Source organism: Rhipicephalus microplus, chromosome X (assembly GCF_043290135.1).
Source record: "Rhipicephalus microplus isolate Deutch F79 chromosome X, USDA_Rmic, whole genome shotgun sequence".
Taxonomy (NCBI): Eukaryota; Metazoa; Arthropoda; class Arachnida; order Ixodida; family Ixodidae; genus Rhipicephalus; species Rhipicephalus microplus.
In genome coordinates this window covers 284708955-284733225 of record NC_134710.1, presented here as the reverse complement: position 1 = coordinate 284733225, position 24271 = coordinate 284708955, and the positions used below count along the sequence as shown (strand labels likewise).

Below are 24271 nucleotides of genomic sequence, written 5' to 3'. Positions count from 1 at the left end.
AGAAACATTAGAACATTTTTTTAATGTTGTCGCCCATACTCTTTACTTAGAAAGAGGCTTCTACTTATTCCCTTTCCGAAGATAGGTGTTAGGTTGACGGCGGAAACTGCACTTAACTATGGTGCCTCAGTTTTGGGACATTGCCACAGGGATGCTTTCAATTCAGTTTGCGATTTTATTCAGGCATCCAAGCTTATCCCATTATTATTCCCAATCTAATAAGTACTGATGTGTCTCATCAAAAAGCGTTTCAATCTAGATTCTGAATGGTTAGGTGAAGTAAATGCACCTGTGCGGTCATCTAAAAATTTGAAATATCAAAACCTCTAAAAACTTCTCTATTTTCCTTTTTTTCTCTCTGTAGTTTTTCCTGCATTATGTTTTTATGCATTAGTCAAGTTTTAGCAGCCATGGTACGGCGTGTAAGGACAGCGGCCATGAACATCCGAAGAATAGGAACTCGCAAAGCTCAGCCAGAAGTAAGTATAACAGCAGCACGGTAGCGCCATGGTTTAGTTTTCTCATGATAGCCATTGCCTTAAAGTCTATTTTTATTTTTTATTTATTTTAAGTGTGAATACACTTTATTAGCGACCCCAAACCATCCACCGCCGTCGGCGGCGTACGCAGTCTTCTCTCTATCTTTAAAAGAAAGAGGACTTGGCGGGCCGCAGCGCGACGCTCTACCGAATAAGCCACGGACGCGACGCTGATATCGGTGTCAGTGGTGGTGGTAGTGGTTAGAAGAAAGAGGAAAAAGGCACCTAACTTCTGTCTGCCTTCAGGCGACACGGCGCAGTGCCTTATAGGGGTAGGGGGAAGGAGGGATAAAAAGAATAGAAGGAAAATAGACGAAGAAGAAGACAGGCAAGCGACAGAAAAAGAAGGAGATAGGAAAGTGGGGATCCGGTCGAAGCAGTCCAAGGGCGGGGTGCCACAATGCGAGAGCTACACGGCGTCAGGAGACCGCGGAGGGCGAACCAGTCGGCGGGAGCTTCGCTGGCGTCGGAGATCGCGAGGGCACAACCGTCCAGCTTGAACTCCTGCGAGCGAATCCGGTGTCGGTAACAGCGCCTTATATCTTTAACGCCGCTGCGCGCGTCCCCCTCTCCCTTCGCTCGCTCCTCCGCTCTCCTCGCTCGCTGCAGCTGCGCGCGCACCCCTCTCTCTCGCGCGCCCGCCTTCTCTCTCAGTCTCCCGTCGAGAGCGGGTCGCAGGGTTACCAGATTGGGCTATTAATAGCCAAATTGGGCTACTTTTTGTTCGAGTTGGCGTCGAATTTTTCTGTTTGGCTATGTGGCTATTTTTGGGCTACATTGCTCTCGACTAGGCAAAAATTCCAAAAAGCTACAAACTGTAGATAATTTTAGTATCGGGGACCCAAACAGTTTACGCACGCACGCTCTTGCGTTCGTTTGTACCTCCAGCCGCCGGGCACCCCCAGCAGCTGCAACCACGGAGAATACAAAGGAAAACAGGAGCATGCGTACGCGAGCGTCTGGGGGTCCCCGGCACTAAAACTCTCTAGGAACTCTAATGCACCTTGTCAACGACGGCCCCCTGGCCGCCGCCATAAGCCCCTTTTGGCTGTTAACATGCGTGACCCCCCAAAAATGCAGTACCGTGGCCCCATGTCAGCTTTTGTACTCCCCTGCAAAAGCTAAGAAAGGTGGTGATGGTTCTCTCTGTTAAAAAGCTCTATACAAAGAACGCCAAGGCTTACATGCGTATCCCGCCATCAAAACATTCCAATGTGTTGAACGATCCCTGCACCTGGAGTACGTAGCCCAAGAAAAGGCTTCACATGTCTTCAGTTTGAAACCGTGTTGATGGCTACGTTTTCTCTAGACTTTCTTGACTTCTACTACCGTAAAATGCCGAGCAAGCACCCCCTCCCCTTCCCCGCACCACACAGTGAAAGATAATAAGAAAAATGTGGAGGGGGCCTTCTTGCTCAGTCCGAGACCAAAATCCAAGATAGCAGAGGAAGTGCCTGTGCTTCTTATGAAATGCTTTGTTGAATACGCGAGCATTTACAGTTTTTACTGAATCGGAGGGTGTCCGTCTGACATTGCACGTGTTATGACAGGAGTGGAAAGACGTTCTTCAAATACCCCAACAATTTGCGACAACCCGGAATGTGACCCTCAGACATCACAATGTACAAGTACTAAGAAATCGTGCACAAGACTCGCAGGAACCGCTGCTGCAGGATTATGAGGCGGAGAACAGATTTAAAAAAAAAAACGTCGAGGGGGGGGGGGGTGGCGCTTGGTCAGTCATTGGCGCATATATTCAAGTCTCCCGAAAAGGGGAAGGGGGTACATGATTGTGAAAGCTATGACACGTGGGGAGCACCCATCCGAAGGTTGCAGGTTCAGTGACCCTGCCGGTAGCAGTTTGTCATTTCGTCCACTTAAATTTCATTGCGCTTCGGGTCTGAGGGGGCGAACAGACCCCCCCCCCCCCCGCTTCCTTGGATACACCACTGAATGCGGGGCTTGTTGACTACAGCTCTTCGTGTCATTACACGTCTGAACACTCTTCGATCATTGTATTTGGAGGTATAAATTCGCGCTTCTTGCCGAGTGCTAGCAGTGCGTCTCGGGTCTGAGGCTCTGAGCTTGAAGAGACGACCTCCAGGATGGGCAAATGGGCCAAGTACGCGCGCAACTACAAAAAGGAATGGGAGAAGGAGCCGGACTTCAAAGGTAATATATTTTCTATCCTCGGCACAAATTGTGTCAGAATGCTTTTGTATGTAATTTAATGCCCTGTTTAGAAAAAAAAATGTTCCATTCATACGCAAAATTGAAATTTGAGGCATATGCATATGTGCAGTGAGTACAGTACTATTTTTTGTTTGTTTCTGAACGTGCAGACTGGCTATCGCCACCAATCCAGGCGATATGGCCTATTGCCGAGCATGCAAGGTGGAATTGCGGCCCCACGTTCAAGACCTAAAGCTGCACTCCACTAGGGTCAAGCATGCAAACAACATGAAGCGTTCCGCTGGTCCAGCAGCGGGGCCTCTGGCATCGTTTGTGGACAGAAGACCCAGGGAGCCATGTTCCAGTTCTTCTGACGACCTCAAGGTAGCAGAGCTGCGCTTGGCTGCTCATTTGGCTGTTCACGGAAGCTTCCTGACGGCGGACCACTTGACGCTCGTGATCAGTAGGTGCTTCAGCGATTCGGTGTTGGCGTCGGCCGTCACCTTGGGGAGAACGAAGTGCGCTGCGCTAGTGGCAAAGGTACTGGGGCCAACATTTAGAGAAGAGCTCTAGAAGGACATGACTGCTGCACAATATTCATTGATTGTGGATGAGAGCACGGACGTCTCGTGCACGAAGGAGCTAGCCGTCGTGGCGCGCTTTTTTTCTCGCAGCAAAAGGGATTTTCTTAGAGCCTTTCTCAGCTTGGTGCCAGTGACCGATGCATCCACGGAAGGGCTATTTTCTGAGTTGAAGGCGCTGTTAGATGCTTGCAAACTGAACATCAAATGTTGTGTGGGTATCGGGACAGATGGAGCGAGCGTCATGTGTGGGCAGCACAACAGCCTTTACACAAAAATGAAGGCAGAAAATGCACGGCTTGTTCTTGTGAAGTGTGTGTGCCATTCTTTACAGCTTGCCTGTAGTGAGGCAATAGATGTACTTCCCACGCACATTGACTACCTAGTACGCGAAACCTTCAACTGGTTCGCCCATTCACCGAAAAGGCAGCAAGAATATAGAGTAACATACGCCGCCATTACTTCGGGCGATGTCCCGAATAAGCTCATAGGCGTTTGTGCCACGAGATGGCTTAGCATTGCGCCTGCCTTGAGATCAGTCTTGAATCAGTGGGCGGCCCTGCGATCTCACTTTGATGCGATGAAAAGTAAGGAACGCTGCTACGCAGCAAGATTACTCAGCGAAATGTACGCTGATGAGCAAAATTTACTTTTTCTCCGTTTTCTAAGCCCAATAATCGATGAATTCGAGCGAATGAATAAGCTCTTTCAGTGCGAGGCCCCGGACCCTGTGAGACTCAATGAAGAATTGATTTCTTTTGTTAAAGCTTTAATGACAAGAGTTGTTATGCCTGGCTATGCAGAACCTGACAATGCGGAGTGGGAGCAGCACATATTGCATGTGAGGGCATGCAGCTTGGGTGTTATTTTTCTCGACAGTTTTGAGAAGTCTTCACTCAGCGAAGGTGAAAAAGTTTGTTTGTTGGAAAGGTGCCGCAAGTTTGTGATAGCATCTATACGGAGTGTGCTCAAGCGGCTTCCCGCGAACATGAAGCTTCTCAGTGACCTCAAGCTTCTCGAGCCAAAGAGCATTAAGAAATACTTTTTCGATTTCGTGCATCGTTCATTCAATGCTTTTGTAGAGCCAAGTTGTATTTCAACAATGGAATCTGAGTATCACCTACTCCAAACCAGAGTCGACGATCTGGCAGAGGGTACCCACTCCATAACCGAATTCTGGGTAACCGTACACAATGCAAAAAATGTTGCCGGGAACTCGATGTTTCCACTGATGTCAAAGCTGGCGCTCTCTTTGCTGTCACTACCAGTGTCAAACGCTGCTGTTGAACGAGTGTTCAGCCAGGTCTCGCTTACTAAAACTGACATTCGAAACAGGATGTCTAACGAGACCTTAGAAGCGCTGCTCCATGTAAAATTTGGTCTGGGGAGGAACGCTGGCTGCTGCAAAGATTTCAAACCGGGAAGAGAATTTTTGTCGCGTTTTAACTCCACCGTTTTGTATGGGCCGAGCAGTGCCTCGGCATCCAAATCAAGTGTTTAAGTTATCATGTTTAAGTTATTTCGCTTCTCCACTTTCATCTCTTTTGTTGTATTTTCTATTTCATGAGTTTTTGTATATATCTACTTTTTTGTAAACCCTACCTATTTCTACTTTTTGTAAATATGCTTCTATATTTCTTTGTGATTCCATTCATTTGTTTGTTATTAAGTGACAATAAACTTTTGTCTAGATTCTGCAGCCATCGCTCAATCATTGTGGATTGAATAGCAAAAAAAAATATTACGCAATACGACGTATTCACGCATACATTTGCTGATTTTGGCTATTTTTGGGCTACTTCAAATTTTCGCGTTTGGCTATGTTTGGGCTACCTCGGAGTCCAATTTGGCGGTTTGAGGCTCGCACCATCTGGTAACCCTGGCGGGTCGTGCGATGGATGTCCCGGAGGCAACGCTACCATCAACAACGAATGCAGTACAACCGAATGCCAGCACTGCACCCGTCGTTGGAGGTGACGGTACCGCGGTGGTTTTGCCGACGTTGGAAGACAAGGCGGCGCTGCGAAGGGCTCGTGAGACCGAACGTAAGCGGGCGAAGCGTGCAGCGGATGCCGAACTGCGTGCTCGCGAGGCCGAGTGCAAGCGGGCGAAGCGTGCAGCGGATGCCGAACTGCGCGCTCGCGAGGCCGAGGACAAGCGGGCGAAGCGTGCAGAGGATGCCGAACTTCGCGCTCGCGAGGCCGAGGACAAGCGGGCAAAGCGTGCAGCGGATGGTGAACTGCGCGCTCGCGAGGCCGAGATGAGGCGTCAGCATCGAGCCGCGAACGCGGCCCAAGAAGCGGAACGGCAACGCAAACGTCAGGCGGAGAAGGGCGATGAAGGCCGGCATCAAGACGCCGCTCGCAATCGTCAACGGCGAGTGGACGTTCCCGAAGCCGTTCGAGCCAGTGAACGTGCCGCGCGGGAGATGGTGCGAGCCCTGGACTTTGCTCGTCCGGACGCGCGTTTCAAACGCGACTTAGTGGATCGCAGCTTCGGTCACAGCTGCGCCGTGTGTGACCGGCTGTGGTTCGATAACAACCTGAGCTGCATTTCCGGCGTGAGGAACGAGACGAACAGGTTGAACGCGTTGCGGGTTCTTTGGAACGAGTTCGGAATGCGAATTAATAAATACCCCTCATAGCATCACCCCGTGCATTCGCACTTAACCATGTTCACCCTCGGGGAAATGCTTGGGAGTTTTTGAAATTGGGTTAGGGCAGTATCCGAGGTTATCAGGAGGTCAGAAAGCGAGTCACCCGGGCAAATCAGAAGAGTTGGCAGGTACGCAGCTGATCGCGAAGTCCCAAGCCTCATTTCGAGGAGGTCCACTGTTGTCGCCCACGTGAAGCGCACGTAAGCGCGCTCATTCTAAAGGGAGGGGGGGGGGGGGGTCGTTGGAGGGCTAGTTGGTCAAACGTGGTAAAAGGTAAAAGCAGCACAAACAAGTTCATTCGTCTGGACTATTTTGCGCTGTGGGAGAGCGGTGAGGAATAGTATTGAAATTCCAACCACTACGCCTGTGCGGGACAACGCTCGTCCGAACCAGAAGGGTCCGAACATGTTCAAAAAAAAAAAAGAACGATCGAGGGAAACTACTCAAAGGTCATGAACCACTTACCTTATTCTCACACCACTCCACGCGTAGCTTCCGCTATGCTTGTTAGCAGGGCAGTACCCAGGAATGTTTTCGCTTTTTTCTTGGGGGGAGGTGTTTATGTCTAACTTTACCCCCACTGGTGTTCACTTTGAAGGTACATAAATACTCTAGTGCAACTCAAAAAGTTAAAGCATGAAAAAACTTTGGGGGGTGTCACAACCACCACCACCCTCCAACTCCCTAGTTGCGGCCCTGGTTGTTGGGATGAAAGAAGACTAAGTCCTCAAAGCCTGCGACAGATCCCGGTAACTCTACTTATAATCGGTGGATGCAAAAACAAACAAAAAACAACGGCAAAAAATTTGCGAAATAAACTCCTGCAGCGAGTTTATTGCTCTGGAAAATAGAGACAAATGGTACCTGTGCAAGCAGTCATAGAATGTCGTCTAAAAATCTACTTTTCACCCTACGTAAGGACTGTCGATACGTCACAAAAAACAAAATTATTTGAAAAAAAAAAGAGAAAACCTGCGTGAGCAGTCATGGATAAATGCATTAAACAAACATTATTGATATTCCTAAAAAGGCAACAGTTTATAGTGTCTTACTGCCCAAAGAGAGCATGTACCAATACACATACTTTGCAACACCATTGGTTGGCCCCTGTTATCCTTGCACTATTCCTGCACTGTAAATGCCAGCCCTACACCACTAGCTGCTGACATCGCACACACCTTCATGTTGTGTGCTTCAGCACATGGATTACCGCAAAAACATGGCATTGGAGGCACAAAAAATTGAACAGTTTGTCAAAAACACGTGTGTTTATTATATCGAGGTTGACAGGAATGTATTCACACAAAATTCTGCATAAAAAATGTGTGCAAGTTCACAATAAACTGCTTATACTTATATTAATAACTTTTACTTTAAAGTAATTACCTGTCTAACTTTTTCATGAGGAAACCTGCTCGAATGCACCAATCATTCAAATGCAATGCACAGAAAAATATTCACATAGGGTATGAATATGATGATCTACCATTAATATTCCACTCAGCCTTGGTAACATGTTTAAAAACAAACCACACTCAAGCTATCAATGAACCTTGTGTAACTCGTAGATATTACCCGCATCATGGTGGTGTTGCTTAATGGCTCCTTTATATTATTTGCACCATGTTTTACTGCACTAAATCAGTCTCAGCTTTCCCACAATGCATTCCATAAAACAATTGAATCTACGTTTCACAGAAGCCTATAGCACCTATATTACATTCTATCAACCAAAGTCTCACAAATCAGCCTCTAAAATATTTTTGCAACAATACTTTTGCCTTACTAAGCATACACGGCAAGAAGTCAGGCAAAGCACAACATAAGCGCAGTCATTAGGCGAAGAAAGTTTCTACATCCTAATTAAGGTTGTACGTCTTTGCCAACCAGCAGTAATGCCAGCTTTCCAAACAAGAAGGTGTTTGGTTTGAGAATAAACAAAAGCATTTGTGAAAACAAGATAACTGTACACACTAATTTAATTAAGTTATGCTCCTAAAGCCATTCAAATCCTTAAGATGTTATGCTCCTAAAGCCATTCAAATCCTTAAAATGCTATGCTCTTAAAGTCATTCAAATCCTTAAAATGCCTAATCTTAAAGGCTGACTGCAACCAAATTTCCCTTTGGTGAACTTTATTACGCACACATGATATAGATTCCCTGAAGCAATCCTAGCAAAACCATGGGGCTGTTAATGGCATCGTATGTTTCTCATTCCTAGGTGATGCTGTGTACACATCGTGGTTTTCACTAATAGTGCTAGTTTCGGCCAGCCACCTCTAATGTGTTTGAGTGCCCCATGGAAGATTAGTTATTCCTGAACCCATGTCTTTTTTTTTTTTTTATCAGTTTCAGAACCCGAAATAGCTGTTCTTGCAGCCTTTTCACAATACTTACTTTTATTTCAAGCATACAATTTTGCATGGAAGCTTCTCTATATCTATACTACTACTAAGCTTTCTTCGAAGTCTAAAATATAGTTGCAGTTGAGCTTCAATAAAAAAAATGCCACTTTTCCTCTGACTTTTCACCAAAAATATCACTTTGAGACACACACATTACATTCACAGAGAGAGAGAGAGAGAGAGAACTTCTTCCCCATGGTACAACCTCACATGACCATTCTACGCAATGATTACCTCAGCCATGAAATAAGTATAATTATGTTGTGCCAGTAAACAAAGGTGCAGTAAAATAAAAAATAAAAAAACAGCCCAATCTATAAGACAATGTGCTGGTTGGAAAAAGTTATTGGATAGCACACAATAGAGTCTAGATTAGATATTTATTTTATTGCAATGTTTACTAGGTTCAAGGAATAAAATGTGGCAGTCAACGGTTAAATATTACGCTTATTTTGGTTTCTATTATCTACATACTACTGCAATTGAGAAAAATTTTGGCTTGCACGCCTAGATACGAGTTTGCAGCATAGTTAGTCACCAGAATCTATGCTTGTTTTCCTGTCGCATTTCATTCTGTCAGTACAGTACCCCACTGAAGTCTTTAACATAAAAAATCAATCGAAGCACTTGATTACCACCTATAAACTATAATGCTCAGAAGAGTATTTTCACATGAATGAAATATTTCCACTAAATTGAAATCCTCAGTCCTCACAGCTTTCGAAGGCCCACAAACTTGAGCCATTTACACAGCAACAATTTTATAAAGTGAACCTGTCCAAATCATATTTCACGCACCCTTGCAAATATACACACGTAGCAAAACTCACGACGGCCCAAAGGTGGCATAAAGGCATAGAAAGATGGCCTTGAAAATGAGCAGTTTATAGTGAACGTTACTGGTAGCCAACCCCATGGTCCAGTGGCACCTTACTCCTTATAATCTAGCATTAAAAGATAGTTTCACAAAAATTGAACGTGAAATATATTATAAATATTTGCTCTATAAGACCTCCCATGAGATGCAGACAATTCTTCCCCAGGTGTTGAAGCTAAAAACATCACATAGCAGAAGCCATACTCTGAAATGATCACTTTCAGCGACATGAGTACACTTCATATTGCTTTTTAGTTTTCGCAAAAAACCTGCTAAAAGTTTTATTTGGGTATAGAAACCACTGACTGTAGGAAGAAAAACGGCTAGCTTTGTACAACATCATATAATAGATGCTATCAGACAAGTACTGTGCTCACACATACCAGCCATTATGCCCTTAATAGCCCCAAGACTCAGAGCTAAATAAAGGAACATCTACTTGGCAACATTTCGCTAAAACATTGCACTTACAATTCCCAAGCAAGTGAGATCCAGAAAGCCAGTAGGAGTTTTCTTTGCAGCTTCGTGCTAGAGTTGGGTAAATAATAATTTTACTTATCCTCAACCTTGATCCATTTTGCAGGTGTCTACAGAAAAATTCAGTCAATCAAAGAGACCGTGAAAACAAAAAGATAACAAAAAGTATTTGTGCAAAACTTTATCATGAATGCCAAGCTAAAAAGCTGAAAAAAATTGAAAACTTTTCTGGATAAAGCACTTCCCTGCTCTGTGTTGAATACAAGTTTAGAAAGCTGTGGTATTCCCTCCTCAAAGGCTGCGTTGGATTAATGCTACCGGCTGAGTTGCGTTGGTCTTGCAGGGTGCCACCTGGAGATGTGGCATGCCCATATACCTTGCGCCATGACTTGCAATCACCATTTCATCTGAGGCAATCAGCTTCATACCAGTGCTGCCACTGCCCACCGCTTGAACTACTCATTACTTTAAGCGCCCTCAGATAAGCCCAGCTCTCAAAAAGATCATTCAAGCCACCCAAGTGGAGATTTGTAGCCCAAAACCTCAAGCTAATAAAGTGTTTTCTAGGCGAGTGTGTAGCAACTTGCTTACTTTTTGTAGTTTGTAACTGGCTGCATATCTCCCATTGCACAATGTCAATGCACGAATAAGTAACTAAGTATAGGTATATTAATGTGTGCACATACCACGCTCGAATCGGCTGTTTCAATAAGCGAAGAAAAATTACGGAAATATGTAGTTGTGTGTGGCTCTGTTCGTGCTCATTTAGTCGCCGATACTTCGTGGGTGGACATTTACTGCTTGTGTTTTTTCCCTTTCTCTACTAAAGAAACTCAATGCTTCAAATGAACATTTTCAAAATGAAGTGATGAACAAGCTAAAAGACATCCGCACTACTGTGACAGACATCAAAAGATGTCTCTCCAAAATTGAGGAGCGCGTTGTGAGTGTTGACAACTTATATGAAAACATGATGGCTGTCGGCTCTATTCTGCAAGAATCACAAGGGCAGCTGAAAAGTACTGAGCTAAAACAGACTCAACAAGGCAACCTTGTTGAGGATGACTTAAATAATAGAACGAGGCACAATAATCTTGTGTTCAAGAGTGTTCCTGAGCAAGCAGCTAAAAAAAAGTGTGATACAGAAAAACTGATTCATAAATTCGTTCTGAAATCTTAGAAATTCAACCAGGTAAAATTGAGCAAGCCCACTGAATCGGCCAACGTGAACCCGATCACACTCGACCTGATGTTGTCAAACTTCTAAACTTCAAAGTTAAAAGCAATACTATTTGAAAGAATGCATTAAAGTTTAACTTGGCAATGCCTCGAGTATTGCAACTACAATTGCACATGTGGATACAATAAAATGCTTGCGTGTTCATTTATCATCTAATGTTTCATGGAATGATCATATTAAAGCAGACTGCAGCACTGCATGCTAAACCCTAGGTTTCATCAAGCGTAACATTTACTTGACAAAAACGTCTACTGCATTATAAGCTTACACGACATCGGATCGTGCAAAAATAAAATATGCATCCTTTATTTGGCACCCGCATTCCTCTTACCTGATCGACAAACTCGAGACAGTCCAAATAGGGCACCCTTTTCATTGCAAAAGATTGCTCACGAACATGTAGAATAACCAACCTAAAAAGATCTCTCCATCTAACCCCACTAGAAAATAGGAGACTGGTAGCACTTCTACCTCCATTCCACAAACTTTATCCCTCAAGTTTATCTCTCAGCGCATGCCAAATTAGACCTGCCCATCGCATCTTCCCACACCTTGACCACCCCTTTAAAGTGCAACTCGTTCTTGCACGCAGAAACAATTGAAGTAAATCCCCCTTCTTCCTCACAATATATCATTGAACAAGTTACCTGCAGATATAGCAGTTTCTTCTATAATTATGATTTTTTAAAAAAGCTTAAAGGTTATTTTCACGTAAAGTTAGAATGTTTTTGTACATCCAATCGCTATACAAAGCGAAGCTTTTGTAATTTAACGATTAGTTCCTTGGGAACTCTATTCTCTTTTTTTCTTTTCTTTCTTATGCTGCTTTACTTTCATTTATCCACTGCGGTGCAAATAAACTATCATAAATTGTATGTGTTATGTGGATATATGTACGTATACGTGTATGTTCCGATTATTTCTTGTTCCAACTAAATATGTGCTTTGTTGCTGAACTACTAGTTTGAATACATGTAGTATTACTTTTTTTATTGTGTTCATGTTTTACCGGTTTGAATATGCACTTTGTGACTGTAACCGATTGATTGCAAATCCCTTATATAATGCCTGCTCAGGTCTTTAGGGTACTTGAATTAAAAAAAAGAAAAGATGAACATGAGCCTGCACAAATGAGCAAGCACTCTAGAATGATGTCACGAACCAGATGGACAGCAACTCCATTCTACAGGTGGGGATATGCAGGGTGCTGAGAATACCCACCAGTATGAACCAGAGCATTAACCCTTTGAAATGCTATGTACACAATTGTGTACATTACTCGTCTTCACTATTTGCATCAAGTAGATGCTAGGAAAAAGCAAGGTATCTTATACTTTGAATGAATTGAACCTCCTGCATACTAAATTAGTCTTTATCTAACCTCATTTTGTAGTTTAGAGGTACATATGGTCACTTTTCTGAAGGCACTACCACGTTTGACGAGTTGTGCGACGTGCCCCTTCCTTCAAGCAATGTGAAAAGAATTATTCTGTGCCCAAAATGAACATAACATGAAATAAATTTGCACTACATTCCTTGCTTGAAAGCTTATTTTATTTATGCGAAAAGTAAGCGTCTACGATTTTAAGGCAAAGAGATATTCAATTAAAATTTAATTAAGATGAGTTATAACACCCCTAACTTCAAAAATTATCTCATTATTCTAGTCATAATAGCATATTGAGTGCCTTGCAATAATGTTGTAACGATTCGATACGTTTACAAACAGTTCTTCATAGGTGGCGTCTGAAAGGGTTGAATAGCAGAATTCAATGCTGACACTCAATTGAAATTTAAATCACGCCCTAGATTTCGGCAAGAGGCATGGACGTCCACTCTCGTCGGGATGAACGAGCAAACGCTCGGATTTGAATAATTAAAGGGGCCAAGACACGGTAAGCCGCTGAATTGTGGTTTTTACCAAAAAAAAAAAAGAAGTAAAAGGTCCATTGTGCCTGCAGAAATATAGAAAATGGACTGTGAAATATTACGGCACTAAATGAGCCCTAGAAGTTACCAGCTTTAAACCCAACCCACAATCGGTGACTGCCATTTTGAAAGGCATGTGTGACTTCACGTGCTTCGTAGATTGCAACCGTCATCATTTACCCAAGCTTCAGCCACTGCAAATCGTTCAGTTTTCAATGCTGAACTCAAGCAAACTCTTGCAGCTCCATTGAAAGCTCAGCTGACCAAAAAACAAAATCATTGGCTCGAATACAGTCGCTCAACGCAAGCGGCTTGTTTTGTCACGGCTCTTTTGTCAGTCCCACTGGCCAATGCATGGCATTAAACAGGCAGGATGCTTACGTGAGTGCCCTCCTTCCTAGTGTTACTGCATATATTGACATCTTCAACTAAACAGGCTGCAGTAGTCAAACATCCAAACATTAGCATTTAAAACTTTCGTAAGTGTTACACCCTCACATCTAAAACCCAAGCTCAGTCACACTAATCCAAGAAGAATAAGACAACACCACAGGTGGGCAAGCACTCCTTCGGACTGAAGAACACTGCGGGAGGATGCTAAATAAAAAAACACTGTGTCAATAATAGCTTTGTTCATACCAGGTTTTCAAAAAATATTCTCGGTCACACGCTTTTGAGAGTAAACTTGCTCCTTCCACAACATTTTCGAGATATTAAATAAAGGCAGCTCAGGGCCCCTTTAAGCAATTTTGAGTACTCTAATTGGCACTGCACAGTCAGCAAGTCAAGAGGAGAGTCATACAAAAAATTTAACTTAACAAAGTTTATCAAAGGTTGGCATACAGGCTGTAGGTGCGACTAATACGCCGAAAATGAGTTTCATAAGTAAAGAGACCTACGTCCAACTGGGAAGAGATAAGCAAGAGGCACTTGCTTTACTCGTTGACCCCTTTTCAGAGCATTTGAAGAACATCACTGCAAAAACAACGCCATTTGTAGGTGTGTGTACATGCTTACAATCCTCGATTGTCATAGCTGCTCCTACAGCCAAGTGGCACATGCTGGAAATAATAGCACTGAAAATAATCAGTACAGAATATGGCACCACCTTCACAGAATTTAAATCACCAGTATCTCCTAAGCATTTTTTGTTTTGTTTTGTTAATATTCCTAGGCTATGGCTTCTTTGCAAAGCTTTTATTCACAATTGATGTTGACGTCAATAACGATGCAGGCACAACAAGAGGACAAAGTATGCAGTTATGACTAGCACTGAGATTAACAAAACAGTGAGTGTCCTAAACAACCCCTCTTTCCAGAGACAGAAAATACAAAAAAATGTACAGTCTCTCTTGTGTTCTTGTTCTTTTACACTGGATGCACACTTCCACATTCACCTGAATGCTCATTTTCATCCTCGAAAATCCACCACTGTGATCGCTGCGTTGTCATCCACCTTGACATGCCTAGATTCCTGTAAAAGAGCCAAGAAAAAGAATTTCTAACCAACAGAAATCATTTCTGAAAATCTCAAGAAATCATTTTGGAGCTAAAATGTTTGTGCGGTCTTACCATATACCTTAATATAACAATCCTTAACACAACAATGTTAAAGGCATAATAAGGTTAATAGAGAAATCGTGTAATGGATATTTCTTTTCCACGACAGCCTGAACGTTTCTTATTATCCTCAACTTTCACAGTAATACCTTGACACGAACACAAGAACATGACACCACATCAATAATTTACAACTTAAGTTTTAGGCACAATATCGAAGAAGCTTGGAGTACAAAAGAAGCAATGCTTTAATGTTTGCAGCATGCATATATCAGAATGACAAATTCAACTAAAACATTTTGCAGTATCTTCTAACTCAGAATAATATCTAATTGCAAGGTACCAACCATGACAACACAGCCAAGTACATATAATGCACCAAGCCAGCATGAATCAACAGACGTGCTCTTTCTGCACCACATATAATTGATATGTGGGGTTTAAAGTCCGAAAACAACCATATAGTTATGCGACACGGCATAGTGAAGGGCTCCGGAAATATCGACCACTTGGGGTTCTTTAATATGCACCCAAATCTAAGCATAACGGCCTACAGCATTTTCACCTCCACCAAAAATGCAGCCGCCGCAGCCGGGATTCCATCCCACGACCTGCGGGTCAGCAGCCGAGTACTTTAGCCACTAGACCATTGTGACGTGGCTTCGATGCCACATAGTTTAACCGACATGTAAAGAAAGCTGATAACCACTTTTCTGCCAGGTCAACTCTTCTTGCCAACTGATGACGAGACTGGCTGTTCAAACAGTGTTTTATAATGGGTACATGAGAAACAAGGTCACAAACTGTGGCCCATAACGTGTTAATGTTCACATGGCTTGGTTTCTATGCATCCTGTTTGCCTCCACCCCATGTCAGTTTTGTAATAAAACATGCAACAAGAACACTTCAGAAAGCTTGGACATTGTCATGAGGCTATTTTAATGGGCAAGCTCTTGTGTAGGTATGTGTAAACCCAAAGCCAATAACATGACCTTCATCGAGAAATGAGCCGACGAGACCATTTGTTCCCAACAAATCCCCAAAACTGAATATATTTACAAAACTGCCAAAATATAGTAAATGACAGACAAAGAACGAAACATGCAAAAGTAGAAAGAGGTTAACAGGAAAAACAGATAGCTAAAAGATTCCAGCAGCGCGTGAAAATAAATGGTCACAGGAAAAAAAACATATCATTATATACTGGCAACGCGTTGCTTGCAGCTGATGTGGCGCAATAACGATGAAGACGCAGTCATGCAGCAGGGGAAGTCTAGTGAATAGGTTGAGACGTTCACATCCTTGTCTTGGAGTGAGAAAAGCATCGGGCCACTAGAAGTCAGTGACCTTTCGGCGTTCGGCAGCCGCAGCTGGCACACGAAGCCGGAGGCGTTTCTTGGTCAATGCCAGAAGATCACAACAAACCTGGCCCACGCCAGGCGACAAGAAGAAGTTCTGTGTCCAGGTTGATCCCGCAGCGACCTTGATGCAGGAGCTCTGCTGGCCGCCACCCCCGCGTCCCACCTTCTTCATTCGATCCCGACTCAGTCCGATCTGTCTGGCTTCGCTGTTCTTCTCCCATGGCTGTCCTAAATCTCCATGGAGGCACCTTATTCGCATAAAATGATCACGTCCACACATGCCACAACCGAGCATCATCTTCGTCGTCTTTGGTTCAGGCTGATGGCGTTGCGCACTTTTCAAACGTGCACATTCACATCACAGAGATGCAACAATTTTTAAAATTTTTGGAACTAAATTATTAAGCTTTAGCACATTAAACACTTTGTTTTCATGAAGTCAAATTGATGCCATGCAGTGCCTAACAGGGCAGCTATATGGTAGGAGTGCGCTTGAGTTGAGTTGCAGCTTGAAAACAAAACAGCTTGAAAAAATTTTGAATGAGTTGTCTATACATATAAGTTCTTCATGAAGAGCGATGATATTTTGAACTAAAGACAGCACGAGGAACTGCAAATCACAAAGGCTACGTGCACAGATGGTGGCACTGGTATACAGTTGTTACTAAAGTCACTGGAATGAGAAAAATACCGTGACCGTCCTGCCCGCCACCATATTTGGTCCAGTGCAGCTGCAGTGGCAGGGTGTTGATTTTATTTGGAATAACTCACGTTTTACAAGTTGTGAGTGCTTTCACAGCCACAAATAAATACTGCCGTGTTTTTTACTGATAGAGCTAGAAATCACTGCATTTTTCGCTTGCATACATGCCTGCATGGGCGTACTAGTGCAATTACAGAAATGGGAACAGTACGGCACTTGCCCTGACAACATTCCTTATAGTGCTTGTAACCTATCTGTCATTAGAACCTCATTAAATTTGAGCATGATGCAATCAAGGATGATTGCAAAGTGGGTGAGAGCACAATGAGAACAAATGCGAACAGCAGAGCAGGCAGGCACCACGCTTCATTTCTTCTGATCCCATCAGTACATATTAGAACACGTATGTGTAGGCTTACGGAGAGATGCAGAACTAAGTGGAGCCATAGAACAGATTGCACCATGACTCGTCAGATTAATATGACACCAATTCTGCAGCAACTGCGCATATAGCAATGCTTTGAGAGTGAGGTAATGCTTTTGCTAAAATTCTTTTTTGCAGCACCTCATTCTTTTCCTTGAGAGAAATTTTTAAAAACACTTAAAACAGAGCAACTTCTTTATGAAGCTAACAGCCCACTGAGGACTATCGATTTGGAGAAATTTTCGGAGCCATCAAATTTCAGTCTTGGAGCACTTTGGAGCAGTCAAATATTAGTATTGGAGCTCTTTGGAGCAGTAAAATTTTAGATTTGGAGCATTTTGGAGCAAGTATACTTTCCGTTATGAGCATATTGGAGCACTAAAATTTTACTTTTGGGGCATTTTGGAGCAGGTAATCTTGCATTTAGGAGCACCTTGGGGCAGTAAAACTTTAGTTCTGGAGAATTTTAGAGCAGGTAATCTTGCTATTGAAAGGATTTTACAGCAGTAAAGTTTAGTTTTGCAGCAGGTAATCAATATTAGGAGCACTTTGGCATAGGTATAGTCAAACCTCGTTATAAAGAAGTTGAAAGAAGAGTCGTAATTATTACATTATAACCATTCATTCGTTATAGCCAATATCCATTTCCCCCGAAAATTAGACAGCAAGAGAGAATATACTCACTACCTAATATCACAGCAGCCCATCAGGCAGAAAAAAACGGCCGATAAAAAGCAAAAAACTAGCAATATAATAAAGAACAATGCACCTTTATTTCCACCAAATTCAGCACACCATCTGGAAGATCACTTTGAAGAAAAATAGTTCATAACAGACTTTTACTGACTATTCTTCATACGGATGACTGCTTTTTAAGCTTCAGCAGCTATTTCGAGCCCGTCTTCATCGTCACCGTAAGCACCAAAAAAGCGGCGCAGCAAATCTGTCGCATCCAGCGCTTGTGCAGGTGTCGGTACGTCGAGTTTGCTAACATTAGGCTCCGGAATGTCGACACATTCATTACTGCCGTCATGCACTCCCGTCACCATGCGCATAATTTCCGCATCTGACAATTCGTTCGTTGTCACCGTGTCAGCATCAGCAACAATGTACATGCAGAAAGTTAGGCCCAACGCCAGCGTCAAGGAGAGCATCCCACGTCTGGGCCTTGTCGCCCACAACACCCTCACTGGCAACATCGCCGAAATCTTCCACTACTTTTTTTTTTCTCGGCATGGACTTAACGGCTTTTAACGTTCCTGACGCCTGTTCGATTGTTATATTTTTGTGCTGACGTTTGCTGCTGCTGTTGTACATATCATGTCGGGCGGCGGAACTAATAGAGGTGGTGTTGCCCTTCCACAGCGAATGACAAAAAACAAAGCCACAATCCCCACCGTCCCAATGCGGGGCTGACTGGGGAGGAGAAGGTCAGATGCGCGGGTGGGTCAATGAGTTCTACAGAAGAGGGGAGGCCGGCTGACGTGCACGCTCATGCGAGTTGCTGCGCGGGCAAGTCCCATAGCTCGCGAGGAAAGGAGGGCAGGGAGACACATCCACGTGCGCGCTGGCAAGCAGCTCCCGGCAAGCGCAAGGTGCGAATTTTGAATAACTACAGCCGTGATGATACCTAAACCGTCGCGACCTATAAGATATTACATCGACATATACAAAAATGATCAGTAAATGCTTGTTGCGGACAAAGGATGGTTCGTTATATCTATTGTGAAGAAATTTCCACTTGATTAAAATGTGGTTTTAAATATATGGGCATCTATGGGAATTTAAAGGGAACTACAATTGCTTCATTATATCCATTAGTTGAGTATATCCCACTTCGTTATAATGAGGTTCGTTTCTACGAAGCAGTGCGAGAAATGAACGTCGGCTCTACTGCTGCTTGACAGTGGCACTCCTATCATGAAATCAAGTGCACGCGCATGTGCACTTGATTGGATGCCCTGGATATCATCATTTTATGGGATTCCAACTTTAGGATTTTAGGATTTTATTGAGGTTGTTTTGATTACATTTCATGAAATACACAACACTGATTAGACCCATAGCCATAGGCTAGTAGGGGGTCTAACGGGAAGTAGGGGGTCTAGCAGCAGCGTGATGTCCTTGGATCGCAAAAATCTGGTTATCAAACCAGTACTTGAGGCCTTTTGCAATCTCTCGCCCTTTTATTTTACAAAATGAACAATATGTCGTACTTGTTGCATGTTGGTTTTAAATCCTACATGTATTACCGTATTTACTTATGTACTGAGTGCCCTCGCATAATAAACGCACCCCCAACTTCAGTTGTCGAAATTTAGATTTCTTTCCCTGCGTAATAAACGCCACCCCTACATTCATCCACTGCAGTCACCTTGCACCTACTTACCGTTTGAATCTCGCAAAGGGGGTCGGCATTATTATGCCGACCCCCTTCCGCGTGTCGCGTGCCGTATTGCCGCGTGCCATATTGTTTTTCTTTCCATCTGTGTGTGGCACGCGCCCCCGTTTTTTTTATTTGTGCGCCACAGCGGGGTTCACGAATGCTAATGTAGAGACATCACAGTTGATAAGCTCCCAGCGAGCGAGAGAGAGCGAAGGTCACGAATCTGCCTGTGACGACCGACGATCGCTTTCTGCAAATACAAAACTTTAAGGCGAAATGACATTCAAGCTGTTTCCGAGCAACGATGACAGGATTTGCTGCTACGGTGATTAATTCTATTGTCTCTCAGGTTTCTGAAAAAACCATAAAAAAATAACTCGTTGCCCAGAAAAAATTGTGCCGATTTTCACAACATTGTAGCACCCCCGATGCTCGCTGCACTTGTTTGCCGAGCGTAGATAAACTTGAGATGTGGAAGTGAGGCAGTGGCCGTATTTTGTCATTAATCTTGTTATCAGCGGTTTGTTTTGATGTTTTGGGGTAGCGTGCTGCAATGTTGGTTACTTGCTACAATGACAACGGCGTCATCGTGCGAGGTTGCCGCGAAGTTGGCAAAGTGCTTCGTAGCGCAGGTTTCTGGGCGCCCCTCGAAATCACAGCAGATACCACTAGTGCGGTTAAACGATTGCGAAAAAAGATAGCCGCTAGACGCTTTTATGGCATGCATGGGCGGGGTGGGAACAGCTTGCAGAACATAGCGCTGTCAACCACCAAAGAAGAGTAAAAAGCAACAAAAAACTTGTTTCCAAACAGTCAACCCGTTTGTAAAAAGCTAAGCGACCTAACTTTTTTTTTTGCATTACAGCATTTTTCGCTCAATCCAAAAAAGTTTTCATAAACTCTGCCTCGCTTAATAAGTGCAACCCCAACTTTGCTCCGATTTTTCTAGGAAAAAAGTGCATTCGTAACAAAAGTAAATACGATATTCTTTGCTGCAACCAGGTTACTTTTGCAAATGGGTTTCGTTTACGTTTAGAGTACATATATATGGTGTTGGTGCACGTGAGTAAACCAATGCAGAACTAACACCACTGCAATAACCGTCGTAAACAGGGGCATATCTCTAGCCTTCTGCAATAGTTGTGCTCATCGGAGCTTAGGTTACGGTACTACCGCTGAATAAGGTTGAATTTCATTGCTCTGCAGAAGTACTAGCGGCCAATTTTTTAAAGCGGCAACGGCCTGTTTGCAGGAAGGTAAAGAATTCTCTCATTAAACTCGACCACTCTCTCTGGTAATTAAAACATTAATCATTGTTATTTAAATACTGCCACAATTACAGTGTCTAGCAATTTCAATATTTCTGACGTCATTCCGGTAGCTGCTAAAGCTGTACTGCGAGCCGCATGCACGACCGTGAGCCACAGGTTGCGGACCCCCGAGATAGATGGTTTGGCGCAATTTACGTTGATTTTATCAGATTGGCACAGCAAATCTCATTTGGCGCACTTTGGAGCAGTTGGCACAGGAGTGGGATCTCTGAGCTAATAAAAGAGTATTTTGACCAAGGCCTCAAAAAGCATATACCTCTTGAAATTCAAGAAATGAGGTTAGAATTTTCTTTCAGGAGCCTGAAAAACAGGTATGCCGCACATATCTCATTATACCGTATTTACTCGCATAATGAACCCACCGATTTTCAGAAAAGTTGATGCCAATTAAAAGGGAGGGTTTATTATGCGAGAGAAAAAAATCAAGGGAGTTATAACAGCAGAAATTTCGCGTAAGAGTAATTAAAAACTCACTGTCCAACAGCTGCTAGCTTTAAATTCAGTGCAGAACTACGGAGCATCTATTCGAGAACTTCGCCCTCGACAAAGAAAAGCTGTTTTTATTTTAGTCCGCGAAATGCGCGACATACTTTTTGTAGATGGACTGTAATTTTACCCCCCCCTTGCATGCGGTGGGTGCCCAGCACGTCTCACCACTTGCAGTGCGACTGTGCGGATAGCGCGTATACAGGTCAACGCTGACAGTATTGTCTAGCTGCTCGGTTCCCATGCTCCAGCGCATGCTCGATCAACTTCAAGTTTAAAACTGGCCATGTTCCTAGCGTACCGAGATCACCAACAAAAACGAAAAACAGCGTCGATTGGCGGAACACCCACGTTGAGGGTGCAGGTCACGCCGTCGACACGGTGGGAGCAGTTGCACTTAGTTTATTGCCTTGTTTTCGCATCAATGTGCTTGCGCGGTGCTATAAGGTGAAAGTTTTTTCGCATTTGACAGATGGCACTGTTGCAAAAGGCGCGACTTTCAAGCTTCGACCAACATAGTCCGCGCTCACGCTGCTCGCAACTGTTTTGTATGGTTATTAAACTCTTCTGAATTTTATTGCATCATTATTTTATGATATAATAGCGTTATTTAACATTGTTCCGATAGTCAATGGCCATTGCTATCACACCGAAATAAAATGCACAGATACTTTGAATAACACAATTTTTTTTCAAGGATTAAAGTCAGGGGTGGATTTATTATGCGAGCAAATACGGTATAAAAAATATGACAAACGTTCACAAAAACTTTTAGCTCAGTGCATGTTACGTTGCAAAGGTAAGAGCCACAGCAGCGTGCACATAAAAGAAACAATGATCAAAAGCGAGCCGAATGGAAAGAGATTTCAGCGAAAATGTAGCAGTTAGTTAAAAGGGGTCATGAAGTACCCCTCGGGCTTGTTGAAAAAACACATTCTGGGGAAAGCAGACACGGCTTTGTACTGTTCAGTCAAACATTGCAGCCATGCAGGCCATGTAAAGGCTACAAGCATGTCGGGAAGTTGCTTTATTTTTAGGTGCCCTCTTTTCAAACAGAGGCCAGTTCTCACTCTTGTCAGTGGGCGAGCGTCTGTCACTGGACATTACATTTCTGTCATCTGACGTCGCAAAAGATTATTGGCCAATAGCCGACATTTATCAAGAGCACTGTTCGGACCAGATGCACTTGCTCCCTTTGCCACTGTGTATAATAGATGTAGCTAGATAAACAGACTGAAATATAAAAAAGCTTCATTGCGAGTTTTTATAAAGATGACCATTTTCGGTCGAGGCCAACTTTTGTCCGCTGCACACAGCACATTAGCGTACGTTCGAGCGTGCGTGCATAGAAGTCTACTTGAAAAGTTGAATGCAGATCACATACCCAGTTACATGTTTTTCAATAAAACGTGCCAGATCGATGTTCTGAATCTGGGCTACACATGTAACACATGAATTAACTATCCTCTGTCGAGTTGTGGCAAGCGCTGAGAGGCAGAAATGAGCCTTTCTATGTAAGATGATGAAAAGACAGGGCACCAGAATGAAGAGTAAAGTAAAAACATCACGATCTGTCATTGAAGAGTAGTGAAGTGGAAGTGTCAGCTTCCTATTGAAGTGGGCGTTGACAGGGTGGGGTTGAGCAGCTCTCACTAATTGTTTTTTAAACTTTATGCTTTTTTCGTTGCAGTGCTTGTGTTTGTCACTATTACAATATGATCATCACCAAAATTTTCAAAAGCAATTTAAACGCCCAATTTCAGCCCAAAACAGGTGTGCCACGCACCAGCATCTCACGTGCGTCGTGCAGTGTGCCGGCCTCTCAGTAGCATGTGCCGCACTGGTTCCTAGTCAACTTGAGCAGTTTACAGTGCTAGAGGCAGGCATTGTTTCAAACTAAAGAAAAGAAATGCCGGCATCGATTCGATTAGCATAGAATGCAATAACTATAATGGGCGAGTCTGTTGGGAGGCTGAAAATTTTATAACATCGTATGACGTCATGGGACTAAAATCACGAAACAATTACACATGTGACTAAATATCCCATACTAGTCATGTGACTAAAATGACATAGTACCTATGTTATGTGACACTTAAGGCTATCTTGAGAGCCTGTGGACTTGTGGGCAAAATGACGTCATTCTTCTTTTGTTTTGACTTTGGTTAGTACTAATAACAATAACTTAGAATCTCTAGCAAAAGCTAAACATTACCAGCAAAAATTAAGGAACCCTTGAACTTTACCTTTAAGACTTGAACACGATCGAGATATCCTGTCCCTAGTGCATAATGTGTTCAAAGCGGCTTGTGTCGGTGAATCTCTCGCATACAGCTGCATTGTATAATGGGTAGCCTGCTTTAAACTACGGTCAATTGTGCACGTGAAATCTTTTCTAACTTGCTATGTAGCCACTATGTGGCCTTAGGGGAAAAGGCACAGTAACGTGTGAGCCTTTCATAGTGGGTGGCCCACTTTAAACCAAGAAGTAATGATAATCACATGTTCTGACGCCTGATTGAAATCTACACTTGTTCCATGCATTATTACTGCAATATTAAATGTTGCATTGTAAAGTATGTATACATGAAGTGGGAGTTTGTAAATCATGCAAGTTATTTTTCCTGTATTTCCAAGCTATCTAGACCCTTGCCTCTGCGGTACAATAGCACATGCCACGCAAATGACTCGGGTTCAGTCCTCACTTAGGCCCGGAACTTTTTATTATTTGTTTTATTTGCATTTTCCCACACAAGATGATTTTTCGCTCACGACCAACTACGCCATCGCCGACACTGAAATTTTTGTGAAACAAGCTCTTAACCTTATGGCATTGAAAACTGAGAAGCTAAGTCGAACACTAGCTCCACTGTTGGTTGCAGCATTGAGGCACTAAAGCAAGCTACGCACACAGTTTTAACAATTCAGAAAATAGTGGGTTGCCTCAATTTTATTGCAATAGCAGTTATATAAACAGTCCTGGCCAGTTTTTTCCAAAGCCGCCGCCACCGCCGTCATTCACATATATGTATATGTATGTGTATATATATATATATATATATATATATATATATATATATATATATATATATATATATATATATATATATATATATATATATATATATATACACAGATGAAT

At 43.1% G+C, this 24271-nt stretch overlaps 1 protein-coding gene across 5 annotated transcripts in view; it reads right to left on the bottom strand.

Annotated features, from left to right (window-relative positions):
* Positions 1-7197: 7197 nt before the first annotated feature.
* LOC119161452 (STAM-binding protein) overlaps positions 7198-24271 on the bottom strand; it is a 120711-nt gene continuing 103637 nt past the window's right edge. For all 5 annotated transcript variants that reach the window (XR_012887344.1, XM_075879253.1, XM_075879254.1 and 2 more), the window contains one exon: positions 7198-14352. Coding sequence is in view for 4 of the 5 variants with exons in the window: in XM_075879253.1 (XP_075735368.1) it covers positions 14290-14352 (63 nt within the window). In the remaining variant the exon portion in view is untranslated. The remainder of the gene's footprint in view (positions 14353-24271) is intronic.